Source organism: Camelina sativa, chromosome 10, assembly GCF_030686135.1.
Source record: "Camelina sativa cultivar CO46 ecotype springtype chromosome 10, ASM3068613v1".
Classification (NCBI taxonomy): domain Eukaryota; kingdom Viridiplantae; phylum Streptophyta; class Magnoliopsida; order Brassicales; family Brassicaceae; genus Camelina; species Camelina sativa.
This window is the reverse complement of record NC_141889.1, coordinates 7,650,256-7,675,423: the sequence shown is the minus strand read 5'-3', so window position 1 is coordinate 7,675,423 and position 25,168 is coordinate 7,650,256. Positions and strand designations below refer to the sequence as shown.

The 25,168-nt window shown below is 34.0% G+C and overlaps 6 protein-coding genes, 2 long non-coding RNA genes and 1 pseudogene across 11 annotated transcripts; 2 read left to right on the top strand and 7 right to left on the bottom strand.

The window, feature by feature from the left end:
* Positions 1–39: 39 nt before the first annotated feature.
* On the bottom strand, positions 40–3,038 carry LOC104717939 (calcium-dependent protein kinase 3). The gene is made up of 9 exons (XM_010435579.2): positions 2,398–3,038; positions 1,817–2,103; positions 1,578–1,721; positions 1,327–1,479; positions 1,127–1,242; positions 854–1,021; positions 644–771; positions 449–548; positions 40–360 (listed from the first exon to the last, which is right to left on the bottom strand). The coding sequence occupies exons 1-9, from the start codon at positions 2,799–2,801 to the stop codon at positions 274–276; spliced, it is 1,587 nt and encodes a 528-aa protein (XP_010433881.1). The 5' UTR covers positions 2,802–3,038; the 3' UTR covers positions 40–273.
* A 68-nt stretch (positions 3,039–3,106) lies between these two features.
* Positions 3,107–6,636, bottom strand: LOC104717938 (4-hydroxybenzoate polyprenyltransferase, mitochondrial). Of its 2 annotated transcripts, XM_010435578.2 has the most exons (9): positions 6,445–6,636; positions 5,735–6,202; positions 5,362–5,497; positions 4,748–4,869; positions 4,522–4,591; positions 4,286–4,435; positions 3,732–3,867; positions 3,550–3,646; positions 3,107–3,452 (listed from the first exon to the last, which is right to left on the bottom strand). In XM_010435578.2, exons 2-9 carry the CDS (start codon positions 6,181–6,183, stop codon positions 3,383–3,385), a joined length of 1,230 nt encoding a protein of 409 aa, XP_010433880.2. In that variant the 5' UTR covers positions 6,184–6,202; positions 6,445–6,636; the 3' UTR covers positions 3,107–3,382. The 2 variants fall into 2 exon arrangements, with proteins under 2 accessions (XP_010433880.2, XP_087326819.1); XM_087470693.1 differs by having other exon boundaries at positions 5,735–6,449.
* On the top strand, positions 6,631–8,627 carry LOC104720158 (uncharacterized). Its single transcript, XM_087468499.1, has 5 exons — positions 6,631–6,653; positions 6,810–7,285; positions 7,655–7,689; positions 8,198–8,257; positions 8,347–8,627. Exons 1-5 carry the CDS (start codon positions 6,631–6,633, stop codon positions 8,404–8,406), a joined length of 654 nt encoding a protein of 217 aa, XP_087324625.1. The 3' UTR covers positions 8,407–8,627.
* A 1,278-nt stretch (positions 8,628–9,905) lies between these two features.
* On the bottom strand, positions 9,906–11,030 carry LOC104720157 (MLP-like protein 328 pseudogene; annotated as a pseudogene). The gene is made up of 3 exons (XR_015568228.1): positions 10,841–11,030; positions 10,626–10,709; positions 9,906–10,248 (listed from the first exon to the last, which is right to left on the bottom strand). The product of XR_015568228.1 is annotated as an MLP-like protein 328 pseudogene (transcript).
* A 590-nt stretch (positions 11,031–11,620) lies between these two features.
* Positions 11,621–12,349, top strand: LOC147935876 (uncharacterized). Its single transcript, XR_015569275.1, has 2 exons — positions 11,621–11,759; positions 11,864–12,349. It is a non-coding gene; the product is annotated as an uncharacterized LOC147935876 (long non-coding RNA).
* Positions 12,350–13,109: 760 nt separating this feature from the next.
* Positions 13,110–14,138, bottom strand: LOC104717936 (uncharacterized). Of its 2 annotated transcripts, XR_015569274.1 has the most exons (3): positions 13,846–14,138; positions 13,561–13,629; positions 13,110–13,326 (listed from the first exon to the last, which is right to left on the bottom strand). It is a non-coding gene; the product is annotated as an uncharacterized LOC104717936 (long non-coding RNA). The 2 variants fall into 2 exon arrangements; XR_756321.3 differs by lacking the exon at positions 13,846–14,138 and having other exon boundaries at positions 13,561–13,699.
* A 4,136-nt stretch (positions 14,139–18,274) lies between these two features.
* LOC104717935 (MLP-like protein 328) lies at positions 18,275–19,562 on the bottom strand. The gene is made up of 2 exons (XM_010435577.2): positions 19,193–19,562; positions 18,275–18,763 (listed from the first exon to the last, which is right to left on the bottom strand). The coding sequence occupies exons 1-2, from the start codon at positions 19,377–19,379 to the stop codon at positions 18,495–18,497; spliced, it is 456 nt and encodes a 151-aa protein (XP_010433879.2). The 5' UTR covers positions 19,380–19,562; the 3' UTR covers positions 18,275–18,494.
* A 752-nt stretch (positions 19,563–20,314) lies between these two features.
* On the bottom strand, positions 20,315–21,749 carry LOC104717934 (homeobox-leucine zipper protein HDG11-like). The gene is made up of 4 exons (XM_010435576.3): positions 21,518–21,749; positions 20,949–21,036; positions 20,705–20,855; positions 20,315–20,592 (listed from the first exon to the last, which is right to left on the bottom strand). The coding sequence occupies exons 1-4, from the start codon at positions 21,518–21,520 to the stop codon at positions 20,508–20,510; spliced, it is 327 nt and encodes a 108-aa protein (XP_010433878.1). The 5' UTR covers positions 21,521–21,749; the 3' UTR covers positions 20,315–20,507.
* Positions 21,750–22,332: 583 nt separating this feature from the next.
* Positions 22,333–24,362, bottom strand: LOC104717933 (protein PELOTA 1). Its single transcript, XM_010435575.3, has 6 exons — positions 24,073–24,362; positions 23,638–23,710; positions 23,330–23,368; positions 23,143–23,237; positions 22,951–23,057; positions 22,333–22,626 (listed from the first exon to the last, which is right to left on the bottom strand). Exons 1-6 carry the CDS (start codon positions 24,111–24,113, stop codon positions 22,574–22,576), a joined length of 408 nt encoding a protein of 135 aa, XP_010433877.2. The 5' UTR covers positions 24,114–24,362; the 3' UTR covers positions 22,333–22,573.
* Between the last annotated feature and the right edge of the window lie 806 nt (positions 24,363–25,168).

Below are 25,168 nucleotides of genomic sequence, written 5' to 3'. Positions count from 1 at the left end.
TTACATGTTTCAGGATTATAATTATTTGTGGATTTGAAATCATGAAATTATTATTTATATCTTGAATCTCTCGTGAAAACAAATCCAACGCATATTATGTTTTGTTGATCAAAAGAGAGATTGCAGGAAAGAAAATAATGTATTTGTAATGGGAAACAACAACAACAACACAAAGCTAATAAGTAAAAAAGTGAGAGAAACCAAACAAAACAAACAACATCAAAAGATCTCTCTTTGTGTTATGATTATCATCCAGGCTCCAAATGTTTTTTTTTACTTGCATCTGCGTCGGTTTGTCACCAATTCTGGATTTCCCTTCTTCATCATTGCTACGAATTCTTCGTAGTTGATTTTTCCGTCCTGTAGATTTTTGGAATATAAGAGAAGAGAGAGTGTTAGGATAACAAGTGATGCAGACCAAACTAAGGGGTTTAATGTATACACGTACACGATCGGTGTCTACTTCAGCAATGATCTCTTTGATGGATTTATCATCACCCATGTTGTATTTCTTCATGGCTTGCTCTAGTTCTTCCATTGTTATGTAGCTAAATATCACACAAAAATCATGATCAAAGAGTTAAGACTTTCATAGCTTTGTTAAACAGAGAAAGAGAAGGAGAGATTGAGGATATTGTTTTACCCGCTGTTGTCATTGTCAAAGTACTGGAAAGCAGTATACAAGTGATCCTCACGTTCGATTCTGTTCATATGCATTGTGGCTGATATAAACTCCAAGTAGTCGATTGATCCATCCCCATCCATATCAGCCTAAACAAACATCATAAGCTTTCTCACCTTTGTTTCTTGCAAGGGCAAAACACAGATTCGACATCAAAGTAGAGAGACTTACTGCTTCCATTAACTGTCTTATTTCAGCCTCAGAGATCTTCGAACCAAGTTTGGGGAGACCGGTTCTCAATTCCTCCAAGGTGACTATTCCGTTGTTGTCAGTGTCTAGAGATTTGAACATCTCTTTAAGACCAATGATTTCTTCTTCAGAAAGGTTCTCAGCGATAACCTGAAATGCAAAACGAAAAGCGGAGGTTGGCTTTACTTTAGAACAAGAAGAATACATAAAGTATGATAGGGATGATCAGACGGTTTCAATTAGCGTTCTTAATACCTTCAGGGCCATTTTTTTGAGTTTGTTCATCGCCCGGAATTGTTTCATCCTTGATAACACCGCATTGTCAAGCGGTTTGTCTGATGCCTCCCCGTCTTCTTTAATCCACGGATGATCTGTGTAGGAATCAAAACATGTTAATGTTGGATCAAAACACGGTGTTGTCATTTTATCAAGAAAATGTTACGAAGGGGTCTTACTTAGCACTTCAGAAGCTGTAAGCCGGTCTTTAGGGTCATATTTTAACATTTTCCTCACAAGATCTTTGGCACCACTAGATAGTGCTGGCCACGGATCAGCTGAAAAGTCAAGGTCCCCTCGAAGAATGGCATCAAAGATCCCCGTTTCATTTTCTGCATAATAGTAAAAAAGAAAGGTGACTATACATTTACAGTCCACCATCTAAACCGTGCAACCGAATTCTCTTCTCAAAAAAATATCAAGGCAATACCTCCCCAAAAAGGCGGGACACCACTGAGAAGGATGTAAAGAATCACACCGGCACTCCAGATATCAGCCTCTGGTCCATAGTTTCGTTTTAGAACTTCTGGGGCAACATAGTATGCACTTCCAACAAGATCCTTAAACTTATCCCCTACATTAATAAATCAACTTCAGTAGAGGGATAAATTGACTATGAAGTAATAAACTAATGCAAAAAATGGGGAAGCCTCTAGCCTATTTCCTAACCTGGCTTGAAGAAGACCGAGAGACCAAAGTCAGTAGCTTTCAATGGGGAGTTCTCATCTTTACTAAGAAAGAGAAAATTTTCAGGCTTCAAGTCTCGGTGCATTACACCCATAGAATGACAACTATGCACAACCATCACCATCTGCCTGCACAAATCAGCAGCTGCTCTCTCTGAGTAAAGACCTTTAGCTATGATCCTATCAAACAATTCCCCTCCTTCACACAGCTCCATTATAAGATTCACAGAGTGTCTGTCCTCGTAAGCTCCCTTCAAGTCCACTATGTTCCTACAAACCCCACTCACCAACTTGAAAAGTCAGATAAAATACGAAGCCAATTAAATTGGAAACATTTCAATAGTTTTAACATACAGGACCACAAAACTTTTCATCCACATATAAAGCACACCACTCATTTATATAGAAAACGAAATAGCCATTTTTAAATATCTATCTCATTCATAGGAGACTTGAGCATTGGTTCTTCTAGCCTAACATTTCAACCAAAGTTGTTTCAGATTCCATTTCAGAAAATCCCCAAAAAAAAAGCAAATTACTTTTAAAAAATCGAAAAAAATTTACCTGTGACCACTGAGATGGTGCATAATCTGGACTTCACGACGAACATCATCAATGTCGTCTTTGTGGACAAGACGACGCGTAGGGATTGACTTGCAAGCGAACTGTTGCTTGGTCTCTTTGTGAGTAACAAGATAGGTGACACCGAACTGACCACGACCTAGCTCAGGACCGAACTCGTATGAACCACGTACGTTCTCCATAGGCCGACCTAAGATCCGACCATTCTGCTGAGTAGATGCGTTTGAACGAGATCCGCCGGTTCCAGAGCCTGAAGATCCGCCGGTTCCAGAGGATCCACGTCGTTCTCCGGAAGGTTTGACATGGTGGACTACGTTGCCGGATGTAGAGGAAGGGGAGGACGATGGCTGACCGGAGGATTTGGACTTGCTGTGTCTGTGTCCCATTTTTTTTCAAAAGCCTTTTCTCTCTCTCAGTCAATAAGTCAATCGAGAGAGAAAGAACAAATCTCCGATTCTTATGGCTTTTTTTTATTTATGTCTTGAGATCGAACACGGAGATGCTGACCACGTGGCGTCTTATTATTGGTATTTAGTTGGATCAATTAAAACCGCGTGTAATTACGAAATAATTAATATTTGCCTTATTGGATGATAATTTAATGAATTAAGGAAATCTTCTGTAAAAAAGATGTTTCCACTTTCCCCAAATCACACGGCTAATTCAATGTTAATGTATTTGCAATTTGGGGTTCAAAAAGGAAAATTTCAAAATTTATTAAGCATCCAGTAAAATTTACAAATAAATGTAATACTAATTACGAGTGTCAACCCTTTGAATGAGTCACATACAGACAAGCCTTGAGCTTATCTGTTCCTTGAGAGCTTTACGATCCTGAAGCAAAGACTATGTCCTCTGTCTCACTTACAGTGTCTTAAAACTCTACTTCATTTCTTCATATATAAGTTCCTCATACTACAGCTTCATCCTTAATCGTTAGCAGAGAGAGATGGATAGAGACAGTCTTCTATTGAAAACTTCTTCCAAGTACAACTCCACTAAATATGATAGCACCAAACCACTTGTTTGACACAAATCTGTACAAACATCAAAACGCAGAGAGTATTAGTTTCCAAGGCAAAATCATATATTGGACTGCGAAAGAGTAGAAAAGCAAAACCCAAACTTTCATACTTTCTACTGCAGTCAGGACCAGATGATAAGTCAGCTGTCCCTATTTGCCATCCTAGCTGTCCTGATGCAGCAGCCAGTGATGCGTAATATTGCCACCCTTTAACAAAAAAAACAAAAAAGTCAAAAGACGGTAAATGGAATTGGGAATCACTAAAGAATCCTACTCAAGTTTTATTAAGTACCGAGATCTGCACTGAGTCCAGAGAGTGCAAGAAAGCCCATGGATGCTGTGCCAAATCCAGTTAACCAAAGCTTTGTATTATCACCGAATCTAAGAGCTGTTGACTTAACACCAACTTTTACATCATCTTCTTTATCCTGGAGACACAATAGATTCTTACACATTAACCTCTACAATATCTCCAAATTACTTGCATTCAAACTGAACTTAAGTTGAAATTTTGGATTCGTAACTTGTGGCATATAAACTATATCAAAAGGAGACTCAAGACTGTAATCAACCTACTTCATTTTTTAATGGGCTACAAGGTAACTTTCCTTTCTCACTTCTGTTACAAATTGGAAGGCTTTTATGGAACTAACTCTTCAATTTAACTATAGTATCAGATGGAAAAGTGCAGGGTAATTTTCTTCTTTTTGATTCCCATTAGACAAATGGATGCTTGGTGATGCTAGAAAAGAAAACTAGGGGAGCAATATGAGCACATTGAGATTGACTACTTTGCTACTGCTTGTAATCAAATAGAATTTGAAGCTAAAAATAAAGTTAATATACCTGATGTGCGTAAATAGTATCATAAACAAGGGTCCAGCAGACTCCTGAGAGATAGAGAGGGAGTACAACAGCTGGATCTATGCTTCCTTTAACTGCAGTCCATCCTAACAATGCTCCCCAGTTTATGGTCAAACCTAAAAAGGCTTGAGGCTGCAATTACAAAATAGAATCGATCAAAGGGGACCAAGAAAAAGTATACTGTCTAACTTTGAGAAGCAAAAAGGGATTTAAATTACCCAAAATGTAAACCTCTTCATAAGCGGGTAGGAGAAAACAAGTAACAAAGATGAAGCCCCTAAAACACGGCTGCAGAATATACATACTGAAATGAGCTCAGCTAGAATCACAAAGATAAAAGGAAGGCATGACAATATGTCTTTAGAAGTTGGGCCAACTACAATATGTTTTCTTTCTTCTTTTCTTCTTTTTGATTCAAGGGGATGTAAAAATTTCCAAACAAACCTGTAGTTGTTAAGTTGGAGAAGAATCCCTAAGCCTAAAAGCAACTGAAGCCCAAGAAACTGAATCCCTTGAAATGATGTCAAAAGACCACTGGCGATAGGTCTTAATTTTGTACGATCAACCTGGATAGAAAAATATATTTGTAAGACAACGTAATCTAAAATAAAACAATCAAATAAAATTTTGAGCCTCAAAATATTCTTATTATTACTCACAAGCAACCCATCTTTGTTTATGGAAGAACGAATCCAATTACATGAATTCTGTGTAGCTACCCTAACTACTAAACACATATTTCAATCAAAAAACATATTCCACCTTCACCACATCTAATATCTGAAGTCCTGCACCTTTTGAACGAAGTCACCAATACATGCAGATAAACTATTACCCACAACAGAAATGTGACTGAAAAATGTTGATGTAAATTGATCCGACATACAAGCATCAAGACCACTTCCAGATGTCAAACTAGAAACACTTTCTCACTATAGTTACAGAAACGATAATTACACAAAACATGTTTTGTGTAAACCAACACACAAAGGGATATATAAATTTGGCATCACTAGTCTTTTTCACCATACCATAAGAGAACGTAAAAACATACTTACCTTTGTATCTATGTCCTGATCAAGCAGATCATTTATAGTACACCCAGCACCTCTAAGAAGTAGTGCTCCGCAACCGAACAAAGCCATATATTTAAAACTTGGAAGGCTTCCAGGATCAGCAGCCAACGCAATCGACCTATACAACAATGATGGGGATTCAGAACTTTTATCTATTTACTTATCTCCGGAACCAGATCCATGAAGAAAATGGAATATGATTATATTAATTATTAAAGACTACCAATCAGATAACTCAGGTTTATAGCATAATCCATTCCTTAGCCACAAAGCCACTCTCTCATGCTATAAAAGATTTCAGCTCAAGATCATCAACTACCTAATTGCCTATGAGCTGATGAGAAGATAAACTTACCACATACAAGGCCAAGCAAGCAACCAAGTACCAATGGGTTTATCCAATCGAGCAAGCTTAGCATAACCTCTAACTTCTTCTGGTAAATACAAATCTATCCAAGAAGCTTCCTTAACACCACCACCATCACTCTTCTCCTTGTCATCTTTCTTAGGCTTTCCCTCCATAACCGAAGAAGACGACGAAGACATCCCACCAACTAATCTGTAATTCCAGCCAACACCACCAAGAAACTTCTCCTGATGCAACTCCTTCCCTTTACTCCATACTTGATAGTTATAATTACATAAAGGATAACACTTGGTGAAAGGATTTGAGTAATGGGTAGTCACAGGATTAGACAAGGATTTATGCTGTGATTGCAAAACAGCAAAGGAAGAAGATGGAGTTGCCGAGACGGAGGATCTCAACAACCGTCGAGAAACACGGAAGAGCCCCAAAAACGCCATCTTTGAGAGAAATTGTTCCCTGTAAGTAACAAAGACTTGAGATTTCAAACGTAACTGAAACTCTTACGAACTTAAAGCTAACTTCTCAAGCGAATCAGATAAAATTTTGCCCAGAAAAAACTATCTAAATTTTAGTAGCCTTAAGAATCTAAAACGTCCATGGCGTTTCTAAATCATTCCCCACATATTAAAATCGAATTCCTTAAACAATCAAAGCTCGGAAAGAGAAGAACGAAAAAATTAAAGGGATCAACGACTGACCAGTGAGCAACGACGACAACGACGACTCCGGCAAGAAAGAGCACGTCGTCTCGGAGTGAGACTTCTCCAGTAACGCGGATGGATCATTAATGGGCCTATACATTATTCTACTTGGTCTGATACAAATGGGCCTATAAAAGAAACTTGGGGGCTAATGAAGAAAAAATACATATGCTCTCGTAGAGCATGGCCAGTGGAGTTTTTTTGGGGTACTCAGACCATTTCTAAACCCAAAAAAAAAAGAAAAATTAAAACAATTGGCCCACAAATTAGTAAAACCGTTACTCTGCAGAGTATCGGAAGAACGCTTGAAACAACGCTTTGTGGCAGTTTCTAATTGGATATTGATTAAATATAAAAGACAGTTTCTTTTTTCTCTCATTTTCTTCTTTTCTCGAATCTCTCTCTTTCCTCTCTCTCGGCAAACGGCGAATCGATTTCTTTGCTTCAAAAACACAACGAAACCAGCAGATAAATCTCGTTATAGAGTCACCGATTTCATCAAACGGCGAATCGATTTCTTTGCTTCAAGAAACACAGATCCACAATCACCGGAATTGCTTGGTGCACAATCTCAGCCTCCGTCGCAATCCATCCACGGCTCGCTCAATCCATGCAAAGATCTCGTGGACCGAACCTATCACCCGAAGATTCGGCGGTCTTCCGGAGATTTCAACTCCTTCTTTTGCCGGCGGATTCGCTGGGATTGTGTTCTTCTATGCCGCCGCCGCATCGTCTCTTGGTCAGGAAGTTCACGCTAATGAAATGGCTCACAAGTTTAATCCTAAAGAAGTTGTTCTGTATCAGTACGAGGCTTGCCCTTTCTATAACAAGGTTAAAGGTATCTTTCACATCTTGAAATTTCTGTATCTGATCAGATTTTTGACCATTGAAATTTTATGATTCAATCATGGTTCTCTGCAGTGCATTAATCATCTTATTATGAATCAAGTTTGATAGATTCTCAAGCATTAATCAAGTTTTTTCTCAAGCAACATTGTTAAAAGATTTTGTCTCTTGTCCTTGAGGAGGATGAAGAAGTAGGTTTTTTTTCTCTTTTCAATACCATATGCTTGATAAGTGATTTAGGATTTTCTGTGTTTTGATTTTGTTTAGATAGATTGAAGAGCATTAGAGGAGTATCCTTCTGATTTTGCATAAGATGAGGTTAGTATAGAAAACTGATTGGTGATTGCTTTGAAAGATGCAGAGGAGGAAGCAGCAAGAGGACGGTGGAAGCAAGAGGTATATATGATGCTGTTTTACTTAAGAATTGGAAAAAAAAAAACTGGTCTATGATCAATCCTCTAAGTTTATATGTTGGCCTGATTTCTCAGCAACATAATTAGTAATGGATTTGCTTGTTTAAGAGAGATATGTAAATTCACAAATACAATATAACCTGCTTTTGTTAGATTTATTGACATGTTTTCGTGATATATACTTGACATTCACATGGTTTACATAGAACGTCTATGAATTTCAGTGGGGACAGTAGATAACCTTGGATTCTTTGACTGATAGTGATAATTGATCTTCTAGTTTTGTGTTTGAACAATAAATAGTCCAGATATCATGTGTTCTACTTTCAGACAATAGTTTTTTATGTGTTGAGTTAAGAATGGCTCTTCAGAACAAGGTATTATTCCCTCCCTCACAAGTAGCAACCTTGTAGAACTTGTTTTATACTTTGTCTTTCATTTTTTTTCAAAAAAGAATGCTAATACTCATATCCATCTTTCCTACTCCGAAGCTGCATGAAGAAAACAAGCTAACCAGATCAGCTGTGATGGTTACTGCTGGTGTCAATCAGGTACTCCTATCTTTGTTTGATTACCTATAACTTTGGTGATTGCTAGGCTCTTCTTCTAGTCTCAGTCTCTGTTTTTGTATCTAGTGCAGGCATTTGTCAATATCTTTGTGAGTCACTCGCTGAGTCCAAATCGATTCCCAAAGTTGTAACCGTTGTGAATCCTGGTAACCCAAACAACACCTATGTCCTTGATCCTATGTAACATTTTGATAACATATGGATAACAGCTTTTATATAGTTATATAACATATGTAACATTTTTTTTATTTTGTAAAATATGAAACCGATGAATTAGAGGAATTGTAAAATATAACTTATTCTCATTTTATAATTATTTAAATTTGTAAATTAATAAAAAATAGTTTAAAAATTTTATTTGTATGATTGAGAAACCTATGAAGATTTCTCTAGTGGAAGGATGAATTTTGATAAGTACTTAATGTGTTACTTTGATTAGATTAATAATAATTATATGATTAATTTATTTGTGAGTAACCCATATGGGTTACTCCACTGCCCATGGTCTAAGTACATATTAATTGGCCATATAATTCGAATTTGGTAAGAAGCAAGCATCCATCAATCTCGAATTCTTGATTGCATTAGTTTGCTAATCTATAAATTATATTAAATCATCTAAATGATCCAGTCCAGACGATTTGTATGTCTGATGGTGCATGCATGGTGTCAGGCCATGTGAGCTGAAAAAAAATGGACCCTTATATTTCTCATATAAAAAGAAGAAGTGAATTGGACCATAGAGCTAGGCCTGCCAACTATAACTATTCACTATTATAGATGTTGATCGTCGTTAACTCGTTATGGTTTATCTTCTCCTTCCTCGAAATATTCAAAGATCTTAGAAATAAATAATAAGAGTACGTATAATATGGTCACACGCACATATTTTTACACATCTCATTTTCACCTCTATTGGACTGTTAATCTTGATGTGGAAAGTCTACAGAAATAAATCACAGAAACATCATTGCCACAAAATTTTGTTCTTACATATTGCAGAAAAAAGATTCGAGTACTTGATAAAAAAAAAATTCTCAGTTGTCTAAAAAATATTTTTTCATACCTTGACTACATTTATATGTTTGATGTATACATCCAGTATAATACCGTATTAATTCATACATCAACTAAATATTATTTCAATTATTTCTCAAACTTATAAATTTGTGTAAAATCATACATAAGTTGTTATGTTAGTAAAAGAATTATGAAATTTTGATGACGTACATGATACATGTGACATGGATGAAACATTACTATGTCGACAAATATTTTTTTTTTCTTTTCTCTCAATTTTATTTCATTTGTTAAGTTTTACATTAAAAGTACACTTTCATATATATAATATCCCTCTTCAATAAAATTTTCAAACTTTTTGTACTCTCTATACGCCTCTTTTTCCACCGAAGCAACATATCAAAGCAACGTATCAAAGCAACTATACAAAGCATATATAACAACATATCAAAACATATAGATAACATACTTTTTCTTATTGATAATCATATTATGTCGAACCCGATAAATGATAAGCATATAACAACATATCAAAGCATCTTCCAATACCAAACAATTACATAGAACTTGAAACTCCATAAGAGCCCATTATTTATTATATTGGAATACTTTTGAAGTAATACATCGAGATACTGATGATGGACTGGTAATGATGGTAGTGATCATGGCCGGTGATGATAATGGTTAAGCTTTGGTGACGTGGCCCTCAATGTCAACAACCATGTTCTTGACGAACTTCATGAGACCGCTTGGTTCGGCAAAGTCATCGTTGCGCTTCTCCCATATCATTGTGATTTTGCAGACGCAGCTATCCTCAGGTTTGGGAATAAATTGGTAGACGACGTCAAACACTTTGAGATCCTCCATCGGGTGACCCTCCAGTCCTCTTGTCGTCAACGTTTTGTTCGCATCATCTATCTCTCTCCTCTCTTTGAACGTGGCCGGCTTTCCATCTTACAAAAAGAAAACTTGTGTTTATTAGTTACAATTTCCAACATCCGAGTAGCTAGCTAGTCATACCATCAGGTTAAATATGTGATTATGATCACATTGATAGTGAATCACACTCTACAGAGAGCTGAACTCACAACAATATGGTGACTTATGACCTCAGATTTATGCATTTACATTTTTCAAAGCTCTAAAATGAAAAGTACTTCACTTTGTTAAAAGTATGACAATCGTTTCCACATGTAAACAGAAATGCAATATATGATATATTAAATAGTCGAAACCATAGTTTCTCATACATACGCCATAATTGTGTTGTGTGTGTGTATATATAAAGTGTTATACTGTATATGGAGAGAAAGTATAAGTAAATGTATACCATATGTGTAGTTCCAACTCCTGATAGACCCGTGAGAGTCATGTTCACCTTCGTGAACAACAGAACAATGACATGTTGGATGTGCTGGCCGATGGCGTCGTCAGGGAAAAGATGGTTCTCGCACTACAAGAAAACAATCAATTTGCTAGAAACATTTGTGAGGAAAATTATCCCGCGCAAATTTGCGATAGAATTGCGAGACATCTGCTACAAACATAAAAATCCTAGCAAATTCCTCGCAAATTTGCGAGGGAGTGGGTCCTCAGAAGTCCACCGCAAATTTGCGAAGAATTTACGAGATAAATTAACATTCCTCGCAAATCTATTGCAAATTTGCGACAATTTTGCGATGACAACATCCATAGCAAATTTGCAAGGGATAGGCGATGGAATTGCGAGAGTCATTTTTATATGTTTTGTTAGTTTAATAATACTAATTTCACATCCCAAACATAAACCCCAAATCCTATACCCCAAACCCTATACCCCAAACCCTTACCCTAACTCAAAACCTTAAATCATAAACTCTAAAATTTAAAGTTTAAACTTTAAAAATCCTAATCAAAGAAATTAAATTATAAATCCTAGAACCAAAAATTAACTATTATACATACATAAAACAATATTTAAAACAATATACATATACACAAAATCCAATATGTACAAGAAAAAAAATAAAACTTTGCAAAATTTTAAAAATTCTCTAAAGCTAGTAAAATAAAAAAAAATGTAACCATTTTTGTAAATATGTTTAACACAAAAGCTATGCAAATTAATAAATTTACAAATATGTCTAATATATTTTGTCTACCTATAATATACCAAATAATACTCCAAATTACAAAATTAATAAACTAAAAGATATTGAATTCCCATTGGTTAGTTCAGAGAGACATGGATTGGTTTTTAACTCATCATGCACCGTCGATTAGATTAGATTTGACGGACACCATTGTTTTCCCTTTTTATTTTCTTTCTCCTCTTACTCACCTCTTCTCGACTTCTCCTCATCCATCCCTAAGATTACTTTGTATATTAGTTATTGACTTGTAATTAATATTTTAGTGTTAAAAATATTGATTTCCAGATATTTTCGGATCATACGGTGGTCAAGGCTGCTAATTCGTCAGAATTGTATTTTGTTTTCTCAGTAGCTTTCGTAGTTTTTTTTCGTTTCACGATTGGGAATTGACTCTACACTGTGGTTGTTGTTGTTGTTGATGATGACTTCTCATCAGTTCTCTCAGCAGGTTGCTAAGCTTTGACGTCGTTTCATATGCTTCTGGTTTCTCCATGTCTATCCGCTCCTCCGGTTGTTCATCTCCGATCTTAGATTGCTGCAGACAGAGGATATTTGACCACCACCACAAACCAAGACAGATCAAGATCTAGATATGTTGCTCGAAGATCCCTAAATCCGAACTTCTCTTCTAGCCACCACTATAATTGAAGATGGAAAAAGAAATCTGGAGTGCCGGTTCTAAAGGAGACGGTGGTGAAGCAAAAGGTTTGTGTCGCGAGTGGGCTCGTCGGCAAACGGGATTTGCGGCTGCGTGATTAGGGTTTTTTGGTTTGTTGATTTTAGCATCCGGTTCAACCGACATTTTGTAACCAATTCAATTATGTAATTCTTAACCAATTCCCGGTTTGGTTGGTTTATAAATATCAATATATATAATTAAAAAAACCTGTGAGGCTGTCGCTAAATTTATAAATATACATAATCTATATATAAATATATATATATATATAATGAAAAAGTTTAAATACATTAAATTATTAAGAAAATAACTTTTTTTCTTTATAGTTTTTTTCAAAAATATTTCCTTGCAAATCTGTAGCGAATTCTGCAAGGGATGTACTAGAAACAATATTGCAAGAAATTTGCTACCATTTTTGTTCTTCACAGGTTACGATTATTTTGCGAGGGATTTAATTTCCTAGCAAATATTGCGACGGATTTGCGATATTGACCAATTTGCGAGAAGCGAATTGCGAGGGATTAACTTTCCTCGCAAATCCCTTGCTATAATCGTTTTGCGAGGGATTAGCTAGATATCTTTCCTTCGCAAATCGATTGTTTTCTTGTAGTGTCGCTCTTCCAGCTCTTGTAATGTTGGTCCGCCGATCCTTTCAAAGGAACCTCAGTTACGTATGTTCCCGACGTCGCCATTTCTTTCTCTCTCTCTCGTTTTAAACCTTCCACTTGTTTTTTTTTCTCTCTATGCCTTAGTGATGAGATAACACTTGTTGTCGCCTAGGTTTATATAGTGAACGTGACGGTTAAAAACATGCATGGTTTCTACCTTTTCTTTTTTTATCATTTGATAGTGCATGCTAAAATCTTCACCTATTTTATTTAACGCTACACTAAATATTTAATGAGCAGAGAGATGGGTAATAGATGTTGTCAGGCTAATCTTCGACCACGTTACTAAGACCATCTTTATCGGTTAAGGAACTTCTCATGGAGTTTTAACCAAATTTATGATAAAAATATAGCTAAATCAAATTCTAAGAAACTCATGAATGTTTTAAAAAAAACAAACTCCAATGGTAGAGTTCTTAAAACTGAAAATTTGAAAATCAAAATCATATGTACAAAATATTTTTACTCTCAAGTTAACTTGATACACACTCTCAAAACTTGCCATTTATGCAGTCCAAATTTGCATCTCACAGCTTCATCTATATATGCAGCCTGAAAATGAAAGCAGTAGACAACAACACATCAATGGACAATCAATCAACAAAGTACTTCAAAACAGAGAAATAAAACAAAGTACTTGAACAAGAACAGAACAGAACACAAACTGATTAGACAGTAAGCATTGAAAACAAAAAGTACATAATTAAACAAGAAACTCACCTACTCTAAATGATGACAAATTCATACAAAAATTGATATGAAAAAGAGAAAGGAAGATTTTTTTACCTTGTATGACCTCAGTAGAAGGTCTCTGTTTCAATATCTCTTAAATTTGTTACAAATTCTCCAATAAACCTCAACAAAAACAGTAGAACAGATCAAATCATGGACCTTATCAAAAACTCAGATTCATATTCAAACAAAAAAACCTCAAATTAGGCCACTTGAACCTCTGCTAACATCATAGAACCCTAATTTTGCTAACATCAGTTTCCAATTCGTTAAACTTTAATTTTGCTAACATAAAACTCAATTACAAATGAAATTAGAGAGATTCTTAGATATTCTTACCAGATAAAGAGATTGGAGCATCATTGAACCAAACTGTCCAATTTTGGCCACTTGAATCTCTGATTTGGTGAACCGACATGGTTCTGATTTGATGAACTGAAATCGTTGATGGTGTCAGAGTCGGTAGCGATGATGAACACGACGACGAGAGATAAATTTCTGACTCATATCTCCTCTCAGTTTGACGGATTGTACCTTCTGGGTTTGCTTTCGTTGTCGGAGTCCCAAGAAAGAGACGGAACTGAAGAAGAAGAATTTTTTTTTGTTTTATATTAAATGCATCACCCAACAATTATTGAACACGTCAACGACTCTTATGGGCTCTTAACTTCCTAGTTAAGAAGTTTAGCAATATCACTAATTTTGATTTAATTTTAAGAATTACACTAAGAGGTTCCGATAAAGATGCTGGTAGTTGGCGGGGTGTCCTTTAGTTTAGAAGATATATAGATAATCAGGACGACATAATTTACGCTCATACATTAATGATATCGCCATGAATATCCATATTATATATCGATACAATAAAATTAGAATGTTTCTCACGAGCAAAAACACGTCAGCTAAGCTTATGTCAATAATAAATACATTAAAATGAATACCCAATAAAATTATAACAAATAGTACAGCTAAGCTTTTTCTTGGCTAGGGTGGACAAATGTTCACGTTTTTTTTCTTCTTTAAATCATTAAAAGACGGGCATTATTTGACGGTTCGTGTCTTCGTGAACTGCATGCACTTTTGGCCCATCTGCATACACATCAAGCGACACTTATTTTCATTTTTATGTTTTATCATCTCTGAGTTTGTTCACCGGTTGTATATTTACATTTGAAATCATTTTTTTGTCAACTTATTTATGAAATAATTGTATAATAGTTTTTCCTATATCATTATACTTAGACAAATGCGTACATATGCATCAAAATTATACTAATGTGTGATGTGAGACGGTAAACTTGTGTATCAATACAATAAAACTATAACTAGGTACCAACCTGCACAGAGTGCGGAATAAATCGATTCAAATAAAATATTATGAATAATATTATTATTTGAAATTTAAAATTCGTTTGTGTAAAATAAAATTTATAAGTAAAGTTTATTTTTCGTTTATTCAAGTTTGCGTTTATTTTGTGTAAAAATATATTCCATCAATGAAATATTTAAGTGTGAAAAAGAATTTCAATGTAGTGGAGAAAGTTTTGATGTTTTTTTTTGTGTTTCTAAAATCAAATTCACATATTTTATGTTTCACATTGTTATCTACAATCACTATGTCATTAAATAGATAAAGCAATATTTTTTAGACTAATTGATTTAATTTAAACTAATCTTAAGTCTAAAAATGCAATAAGAAAAATATATAAAAAGTGGTAAATAATCAAAAAGTGTAGTTCTGGTGAAAACTTATAGGGAAAAATGATTGTCTAGGGTTTTCAAAATACCATGTTAAGATTGTTGATTCACATACATTTAAATAGCCATTATAATTTTTAATTAGGAGACAAAGTTTTTGTTTTTCAAAAATTTAAATTGGTGAATAGATTTAAAATTGTTTGTGAAATGTTATTTATTTTTAAGATTATATTGTGGTAACTGATTTTTAATATACTTGAATAGTTATCGGAGTTACCAAAGAATAAGCTTTGCGTTTCAAAATTTTAAATAGGTGAATAAGTTTAATTTGTTTGTGGTATGTAATTTATTTTTATGATTATTTAATAATTTCTTCAATTATTTTTTAAAAATATAGTTGAATAGTCATCAGACTTTTTCATAATAGGAGAGTAGCTTTAGCATTTCAAAAAATTAAATAAATGGTTCATAAATGTAATTAAATAAATGGTTTAGCATACATTAGAAACCAAGTCTCTTGTCACCAGTGATGAAGTGAGTCAAGATGGACGGTATATAACAACTGTTGATGGGTCAACTATTAAATTCTGGGATACGAATCAGTAAACTTCTCGTTTCAGGAAATTGGATTTATGTGCCTTCTATTGGAAAAACAATATTTTGTTGGGAGGAGTAGGTTTGAGAATGGACCTGTGAGGTTTTACTAGCGGACAAGGATATTACCAAAACCAAAGATATTATTGGTGTCTACAAGGGTTATGGTGTGGGTGAAGAAGGGTAACCACAACGGAGCTGCGGATGAAAATAGTATATGTATTATCGTTTAAAGGTTGGAACTTTGGATCATTTGCTTTAAGGATGACTATAATGAATGTTTGTCTTCTTGTTCTATGTAAAAGATAAAAATTACATGTATAATGTTAGTCTGAATTATAATGAATTATATACACGTTGTAAGTATAATAAATGACTATAAAATTGCATAGAATTTTTAAATATTTAAAGAAAAATACTTATTTGTGGCATATTTGAAATTAAGTTCAAAATAAATTTGTATATCTAGAAAGTAATATCATAAATTTTATTATAAATCCTTAGTTTTTTCTTATACATAGTTATCGAAAAACAGTTATAGCTAATTTCACTCTCTAGGAAAACTGATCGTTAGTCTCTATGCTAGGTTGAAATTTGCGCTACGCCGGGTTGGTTTTTTAATTTTATTTTTGTTATATACATATATATATATATATATATATATATATATATTTTAAAAAAAATCAATTTCATAATTTAGTATAAACTGTTTGGAGTCAAGTTTCAAAAAATTTAAATCAAAAACTCTAACTAATAACAAAAAGAACAACAAAATTAGCATTGAAATTATCAAAAACTTATGAACCTTAATTCAAAACCACATATATTAAATTATAATAAAAAAAATAAGAAAAAAATAAAACCCAATCCGCGGCATAGCGCGGGTTCCAACCTAGTATATATAAAATGATAATCTAAACGAATACATGAAAGCGAAGTGTTTAAAAAGTACTCTTAAACGATCGTCTTTGCTTTTTTTCGGCGAATACACACTTGCTTGGTTCTCTTTTATAACTTTTTAAGGTACGTTGAAGTCACGACGTTATGCATAGTGAATAAAAAACCCTAGACTAGAGAGAGCTGAATTCACAATACTTTACTTTTAGAAAATTTGAACGTAAGATATGAAATTCTAAATAGTCATGTCGAGACCATATAGAAGGAGGTGTATTCTCGAGCTACTTCTGCCAGATTGGTAGAGGTGAATTGTAAGTAAACGCCTCAAGCGAACGAATCTCAGAGAAAATATAATTCCTCAAACAATCAAAAGCTCATATGAGGAAAAAAAAAAGAAGATCGACGAAACCGACTAGTGAGCAACGACGAGCACACGTCTTCTCGGAGCGAGACTTCTCCAGTAACGCGGATGGATCAATGGGCCTATACATCATTCCACTTGGTCTGATATAAATGGGTCAACAAAAAACATGTATGCTTTTAGTGTCCACATTAATTGGCCGATATAACTCGAATCAGATAAACTAATAACCCTAGCTAAAAAATTCTTGAATACAAGTATTATTCGAATGTTTATAACTCGAAAGTATCAGGTCTAAACTCGTAGACTCTGGAGTCAGGACCATAATAATTTGATGGGACGTTAATCACCTACTCCATAATACTATCTGTAAGATTATACACTCATAACTCATTAATAATTAATATATAGTTGAATGAAACACTCTTTTGCTATTCTTTTTAGGATCCCAAATTTGATAGGATATGAGGGTGAGACACATAGTAAGTAGCCTTTATCGGATTGTTGGGGTAAGGTTGTTTGGATTCGGTAAGAAAGCAACAATCAGATATATAATATTCCATAATTATTATAGTTATTTAAAAGATTTATTATATATTTTAAAAAATTATTCTTCTATCATCTCTTTTTGATTTTAAAATATAAATGTAGTGAATCATCATATAATACATAAAGTTAACAAAAATGTGTATTTTTCCTGTATATATTTTGATTTTAATTTTATTAAACAAAATAAATTTACCGTACATTGTAAAATATAGAATTTTAAGAAGTTTATAATTTATAACTGATATATCTAAACTTAATAAAAAGTTTAAACTTATGAATATTTAAACATATTAAATTTTCAGAATAACACAAACGAGTTATATTACATGACGGGTTATATGACATTACATGATTGAATTGATAATACTATAAAATAAAATATCATTAATATGATATTACAGTACGGGTTAAATCATTATTTTACAATTTTAACAACACCAATATAAAATATGTCGAATCAAACTGATTTTAAGATTGTATTAAACAAAAACTGTTGTGCGGTATACCACGAATTATATACTAAATCACTAAATAAGAGAAGAGTACATTAACAAAATTAGTATTGAAATATTATATTAACAAAAACAATTATGTAAAAACTTGTCCGCGGTATACCGTGGATCATAATATAGTATAGTAGTAAATTACATAAACACTGAAACATGTAGATTACTGAACTTAGTTTTTATTTATTAATAATCAATATATCGAACCCGATATATGATGAGCATAACAACAAATCCAAGCATCTTCCCGTACCAAACACTTACATATATATTATTTGAAACCCCATACAACACCCCATTTATTATATTGAAAAACATCTTAAGTAATACATCGAGATACTGATGATGAACTGTGATGGTGATATTGGCATTGACTATGATGGTTAAGCTTTGGTGACGTGGCCTTCAATATCAACAACCATGGTCTTGACGAATTTCATGAGGCCGCTTGGTTCGGGAAAGTCATCGTTGCGCTTTTCCCATATCATAGTGATCTTGCAGACGCAGCTATCCGCAGATTTGGGAATAAATTCGTAAATGACATCAAACACTTTGAGATGCTCCATCGGGTGACCATCCAGTCCTCTTTTCGTCAACGTTTTGTTCGCATCATCTATCTCTCTCCTTTCTTTGAACGTGGCCGGCTTTCCATCTTACAGAAAACATGTGCTTATTAGTTACAGTTTTCAACATCGTACCATCAGGATAGATATGTGATTATGATCACAAACAAAATGTTACGTATTAATTGTTTTGTTTATATAGTACTCTCTGTATAGGTTGTTGAAGTCACGGTGTTTGGGCTAGTTAAAGAATGTATTGTTGAGTTTAACTCTCTGTAGGGTGTGATTCACTAGCTATGTTTGTATTCTCGAGCAAGTTGTCTACAAATTTGTTCAACTATATGTGTTTGTTATTTGTTTAGGAACTTATAGAAAATTCAGTAATAATCATATTTCATATTTTGGAATAGATCACCAAAACCCTATAGTTTCATAGATACGCCATAACTGTCATTGTGTGTGTGTATGTATATAGTGTTCGATGTACTGTATATAGAGAGAGTATAAGTAATGTATACCATATGTGTAGTTCCAACTCCTGATAGACCCGTGAGAGTCATGTTCGCCTTCGTGAACAACGACATGGTGGATGTGTTGGCCGATGGCGTCAGGGAAGAGATGGTTCTCGCTCTTCCAGCTCTTGTAATGTCTGTCCGCCGATCCTTTCAACGGAACCTCCGTTACGTATGTTCCCGACGTCGCCATTTCTTTTCCTCTATCGTTTTAAAGCTTCCCCTATTTTTTTTTTTTCTTCTATGCTTTCTTTTAGTGATCGATGAGATTATACTTGTCGTCGCCTAGATTTATATAGTGAACGTGACAGTTAAAAATTACATGGTTCCTACCGTTACTTTTTATCATTTGGTAATGCATGCTAAAATATTCTCCTGGTTTTTTAATCCCACACTATTTAAACACTATATATTTCGACCACGTTATTTAGGTGGGTAGTTGGCACATCATCTTTTAGAAAATAATCATGCAACATTCACGCCCCATACACATTAATCATGGGGACAGTTATCGTGTATATATATATATATATATATATATATGATAATTTAAACGAATACATGAAAGCTAAGTGTTTAAAAATTCTTAAGCGATCGTCTATACTCGACGAATGCTCGATCTCTCTTTTATAAGGTACGTATTTTCAAAAAAAAATGTTTAATTCATATTGTTTAAAAAATATATATATATCCATTTTAATACCATTTTGTAGTATCTTTTTCGTTGTTTGAGTTATTTTTTCACTATATACTATCAAATAACAAAAGTACAAAATCACAAACAAACCAAAAAAGATAATATTGTTGTATTCTTCACTTCACTATCTCAGGTCAGCTCCCTCTCTCTTACTGTTTTACACTACACACCAATAACGAAAAGATGTGCAAAAAGAAATATGATGGTTGTGATAATCATTATAGCTAGCTAGTAAGTTCTATTTTAAACTTAAATTTTGAGACTATAATTTTGAGCAAGTCCATTGGTATAGTCTATAATTTTGAGACTCTTAAATTTTTTAACAATATATTGTGTACTTTTTATAAAATAAAAATTTTTAGAATCTTAATTAAAAATATCATCTCCAATGGTAGAACTCTAATTGGAGTTCTTATTTTTGAAAAAATCTAAGTTGAAAAAACCTAACTTAATAATCTCTTTAACATAGATTGCAGTACTGAGAAGCCATAAATTCAGCTTAACAGATCTTTGAATATGCATAGGAATACCAAAAAAAAAACAGAGACTGTATGCACACTTAAACCGAATTACCGAAAGAAAACAACAAAAATGAGCCAAGAAAGAGAAGGCAGAGAAACAAGATTAGAGCCAAAAGTCAATTACTTTGTCGCAGTTCTCTTCTATCTCAATACCGCCACATTCAGAGAAGCTTATAGTGCAGCCAAGCCTATCAGATACAATAGAGAGGTAGTATTCTTGATCATGAGGCACAAAGGACTCCACAACAAATTTAACAATCCACCTCTTCATTGTGGATATAGGTAGAAAACAAAACCAACCTCTTCTCTAAGATGTGCATTTTCAATCCGAAGCTTTGTTCATCAAAGTAAGGATCTTCACTAACAGGAGGACCACCACAGTTAGGGCATATAACAGGCTTGAGAGCTTCTCTAATGGCTATTATCTGCCCATGGGATACCCTCACGGTTCCTTCACAGATACCAAAAACTAATGAGATTGAAACTCCTAACAGTTTATACATACAAATATGCATCTGTACAGATAAAGGGTCTGTGGATGTACCTGATGCCGAAAACAGTGATTGGCTTTTGATCTTGAGTTCATTGTGCTTCCATTGACCGTGAACATTGTCGTACTTGAACATGTAGGTCTGCAACAATGAAACAGAGCGCAATCAATTAAAACATTCAAAATCAACTCAATCATATTAAGTTTAATCACAAACAAGCCAATCAATAAAATTACGGGACACTAACAATCATTAGTTTTACAAATGAACCGACCAGCTAACAAAAAAAAAAAAGAGAAAGAGAATACTAAACTAGTTACCGGATCTGAGCAATTAGACAAATCACCAAACCACTTAAAACACACATGCATAAACCGATAAACGTGAACATACATGTCTTTTTTTTTTTTTTGAACAACCACGTGAACATACATGTCTATCTTCAAAATTAGACGAATATATAATAAAGCAAACCAAGATCAGACCAACTAATTGAATATTATCATCAACGGATCGAAATAATAATAACCAACCAAAGATCGATTCTTCCGAAACCTAGCGATTACACAAACCCAAGAGTCAGATTCTAGATCATATTACATAAAATCAATTTGAAACTCACCATTGATTTCGATCTTAATCTTCTTGTCAGCTTTCAATTTTCAGTAGAGATGATATTATAACAGTCCAACAATCTCTCATATCGAATCATTCTCCTCAGATTTTGTCAAAAAAACCTCTCCTGTTTTGTGCTTCAGAGAGTATTGCGAAAGAGAGACAAAGAAGAGAAAGAAGGGGAAAAAAAAATCTTCTTTTTATATTAAAAACTACAGTACATCAACTCTACTTGACACGTACACAACCAGAGACGAGTCTTAATAAGAGTTGTCTCTTATTTTTTTCATCAATTATAATTTATTTTTAATCAAATTTACAACAAGAGCTCTTGCTAAATCTCTCCAATGGAGATGCCCAATAAAGCTCTTGCTCTCCATTTTCAAAACCAGCCGTTAAATAAAACTTATATGGGACATTGGCTTAGAATGATCAATTTCTAACGTCTTTTTAATAAGCTTACCGGCTCAAGTCAAGTGGAACTAGTTGAAAGAAACACATTTATTTTATTTTTCGGGAGTCCAAATTTTTTAGGATCAGCCATGAGGATTGAGGGTGAGACACATAACCTTATCGGATTGGTGGGGTCAAGTTATGTGAATTCGGTTAAGAAGCGAGTAATAATAATTCTCGATTGCATCAGAGTGGTTGCGTTTCTCGTAAACAAATAAAACCATCTGCATGTGCCAGGGGAGCCTGGATACATCAATCATTGAACGCATATGTACGTTACAAATTAATAATGATGTAAAACGGCAAAGTCCGATTGAGGATGATCTATCTGGTGTGGTGCCACTTTCGGCAACCTCAACGGGGGTTATATTTTGGGGCTCTTATAATTTTGAATTAATATGAGATGTACTTTTAGTTGAATAAGAACTTTGGGAAGCATAATTACAATTTTTCCCTGGGTTCTTATTTTGAATCTCTTAATTTGAAATTTTGTTTAAAAAAAGTTAAAGAAATTAAAGTAGAATATGGCCTAAATGTACATTTGACTCGACTACTGCTTTCATCCTGCATACACTTGAGAAGAAGAGCCTGCAAGTCGGCAAAGTATGGCCTAAATGTGTTCCCAATCGTTTCTGTCAAAGAGCTGAAAAGGATCAATGCTACCTACAAAACAAACAAACAAACAAAAAAGAGTTACCAAAGTGAATAAGAGTTAACTATGGTTGGTTAATCAAAGTTAATTATGGCTTATGTGTCACTCATATTACATGAGAGTGAATAAGAGTAGGAAGCATGAAGACCAAAGTAAACGTGACAGAACCAACTGATATTGCCAAGGTCATAGTTGGGTCAAATTCATTGTAAAATGTAAATACATGTTTTTGCGTTTATTTACAATGTCATCCATTTGTAAAGAAACAAGTGTAAAGTGATGAACAAATATGCTTATAATATCAGAAAGAAGGGATAAAAGAAGAAAACACTAACGTTCCCCTGACACATGCATCGCGGAGAATATAAAAGCCTCTCCTCCCGAACCTTTCACCGACTCCACCAAATTCACATACTGCTTCCTTGTTTTCACGTCAGAATTCCTGGACCAATATCACACATATTTATTAGCTCATATTTACCTATAAAAGCTACCCAAAATAAACGTATTCCCTTCCATTACTAAACCTGAAAAGCTCGTCCGTAATGAGAAGTGTTTGGATTGCCATTCGTTCATGAGCAACTTCCACGTGTTTTGGTCCATAGCATGCACGATCTGCATCCTGGATTTTTAAAGCAAAACAATGTTAAGACACATTGAGATTCTTAATATTAAATGAAAATCTTTCTGTTCATCGCAAAAAAAGAAACTGACATTTGAAAGCATGGTGTGGAAATCGTTGAGAGCTTTGACCTGCAATAGGCAAATTCACATCAGGCAGGTGGGTGACAAAGGTACATTTCAAGAGCACAATGCAGAAAAAAGAGAACAGAGTCATGAAACAGTGAACACAAAATATGATATAAAAGAAGCTTTTTACATCCAGTTCCATCCACCATTCAGTTTACAAGAACTTTATCCATCAATATCTAATCTATTACGACTCACCTCTGAAGCTAACCTAGTTTTCAATGAGCAATTAACGATGGTAATGTATTAGCTAAAGTAACATTTAAATTCACCTCTTTTGCTGCTTTTGTATCTTTGATCATATTCATCACGTTGGGAGCATGGAGAACCTCACCCAGGCTATGTCTGCGCACCAAAACATAATGTTAGAAATCAACGAAAAATTGCATGAGCCGAATAACGGGGTGATTAGAGAAGTGGCCAAGCAAAAGATATACAAACAAGTAGAGGAGTCCCGTTAACACTGATAGCAACCGCAAACATGAATTAAAACATAGTTGTAAACAGATCAACTCAGATCCACATCATATATAGATCCCAAATCAGTGTTCCACACCCTTAAAGGTAAGAACCCCAAAAATACAAACCTACCACCATAAATCCTATTTCATTTCTTTCCTGAACTTTCATATCAACAAGAAGGGCTTATGAATTTAATCTCCACATGACCACATGATTACGAATCAAAGTTAATCATTTAAAGTCACCTCAAAGGGAGGAAGCACACGAGTCTCTTCATCAATGTCATAGAGTGAAATTCCCATGACCAATCGATTCAATCTCCTCCATATTCAATCTCCTCCGATTCCAACTGATTGTGAAACAACTCTTGCAATCGGAGAGATTCGCGAGACGGCGAGAGAGAGGAAGAAAAAGAACCACGATCGGGTAAAAAAAAAAAAAAAGTTCTATATTAAACAGTTCATCCAACCAGTAAGTGACACGTCACGGTCTCTTATGCAAAATTCAGGTTACGCAATAAGAGGCAATAAGAGGCAGCTTTTATTAAGGCCTTAGAATCTTTTGTAGATTTTAGAAGATATTTTGGTTTTTGTTTTTCAAAAACTCATTTTTAACCAATTAAGATTTTAAAATTTTGGATTCTCTAAAATTTACAAAAACTTTTTAGCTGTACTCTTCCATTCACAATTTTAGATTTTTAGTACTCCTATAATTTAGGGAATCTAGTTTTTACTCTTTCTACGTTTTTTTTTTCTCAAAAACCAAAAACCATTCTTTTGGGATTTTTCAAACAAAAACCTAATAACAAAATCTAAAACTAAAAACTAAATTTCAAAAACCAAAAACCAAATCGAAAAACTGAATCAAAAACTGCATCCATTCATGGCCTAATTACACATTTTCTGATATATTTTTTCCCCATTTTTCTTTAAAACCTCAGCTTAAAACCTTCCATTGGGGATAACCTTATCGTCTTCAACACAAAATGTTACAGCGCATTATAACAAAAATATTTACTTGATCAAGCGGGTACGTACGTAAGTTGGTGACTAATTGACTATAAAACATTCCTTAAACATATTTTAAACTTGTTAATGAAACATAAAATAACTTCTCAAACTAATATGTATCTGATCAAAAATTTAAAAGATTTCAGGTCATACCAACTTACGTACCCGCTTGATGAAGTAAATATTTATACATGTTATCTACTCGTCTTTATGTTTTTTTCCCCACATCGTCATGTTTAAGCATATATCTTGAAAATATAAAAATTTAAGTTTTTTTTTTTGCAACAAATATAAAAAGTTAAGTTAAGTGATGCTTTTTGTCATTTATTTT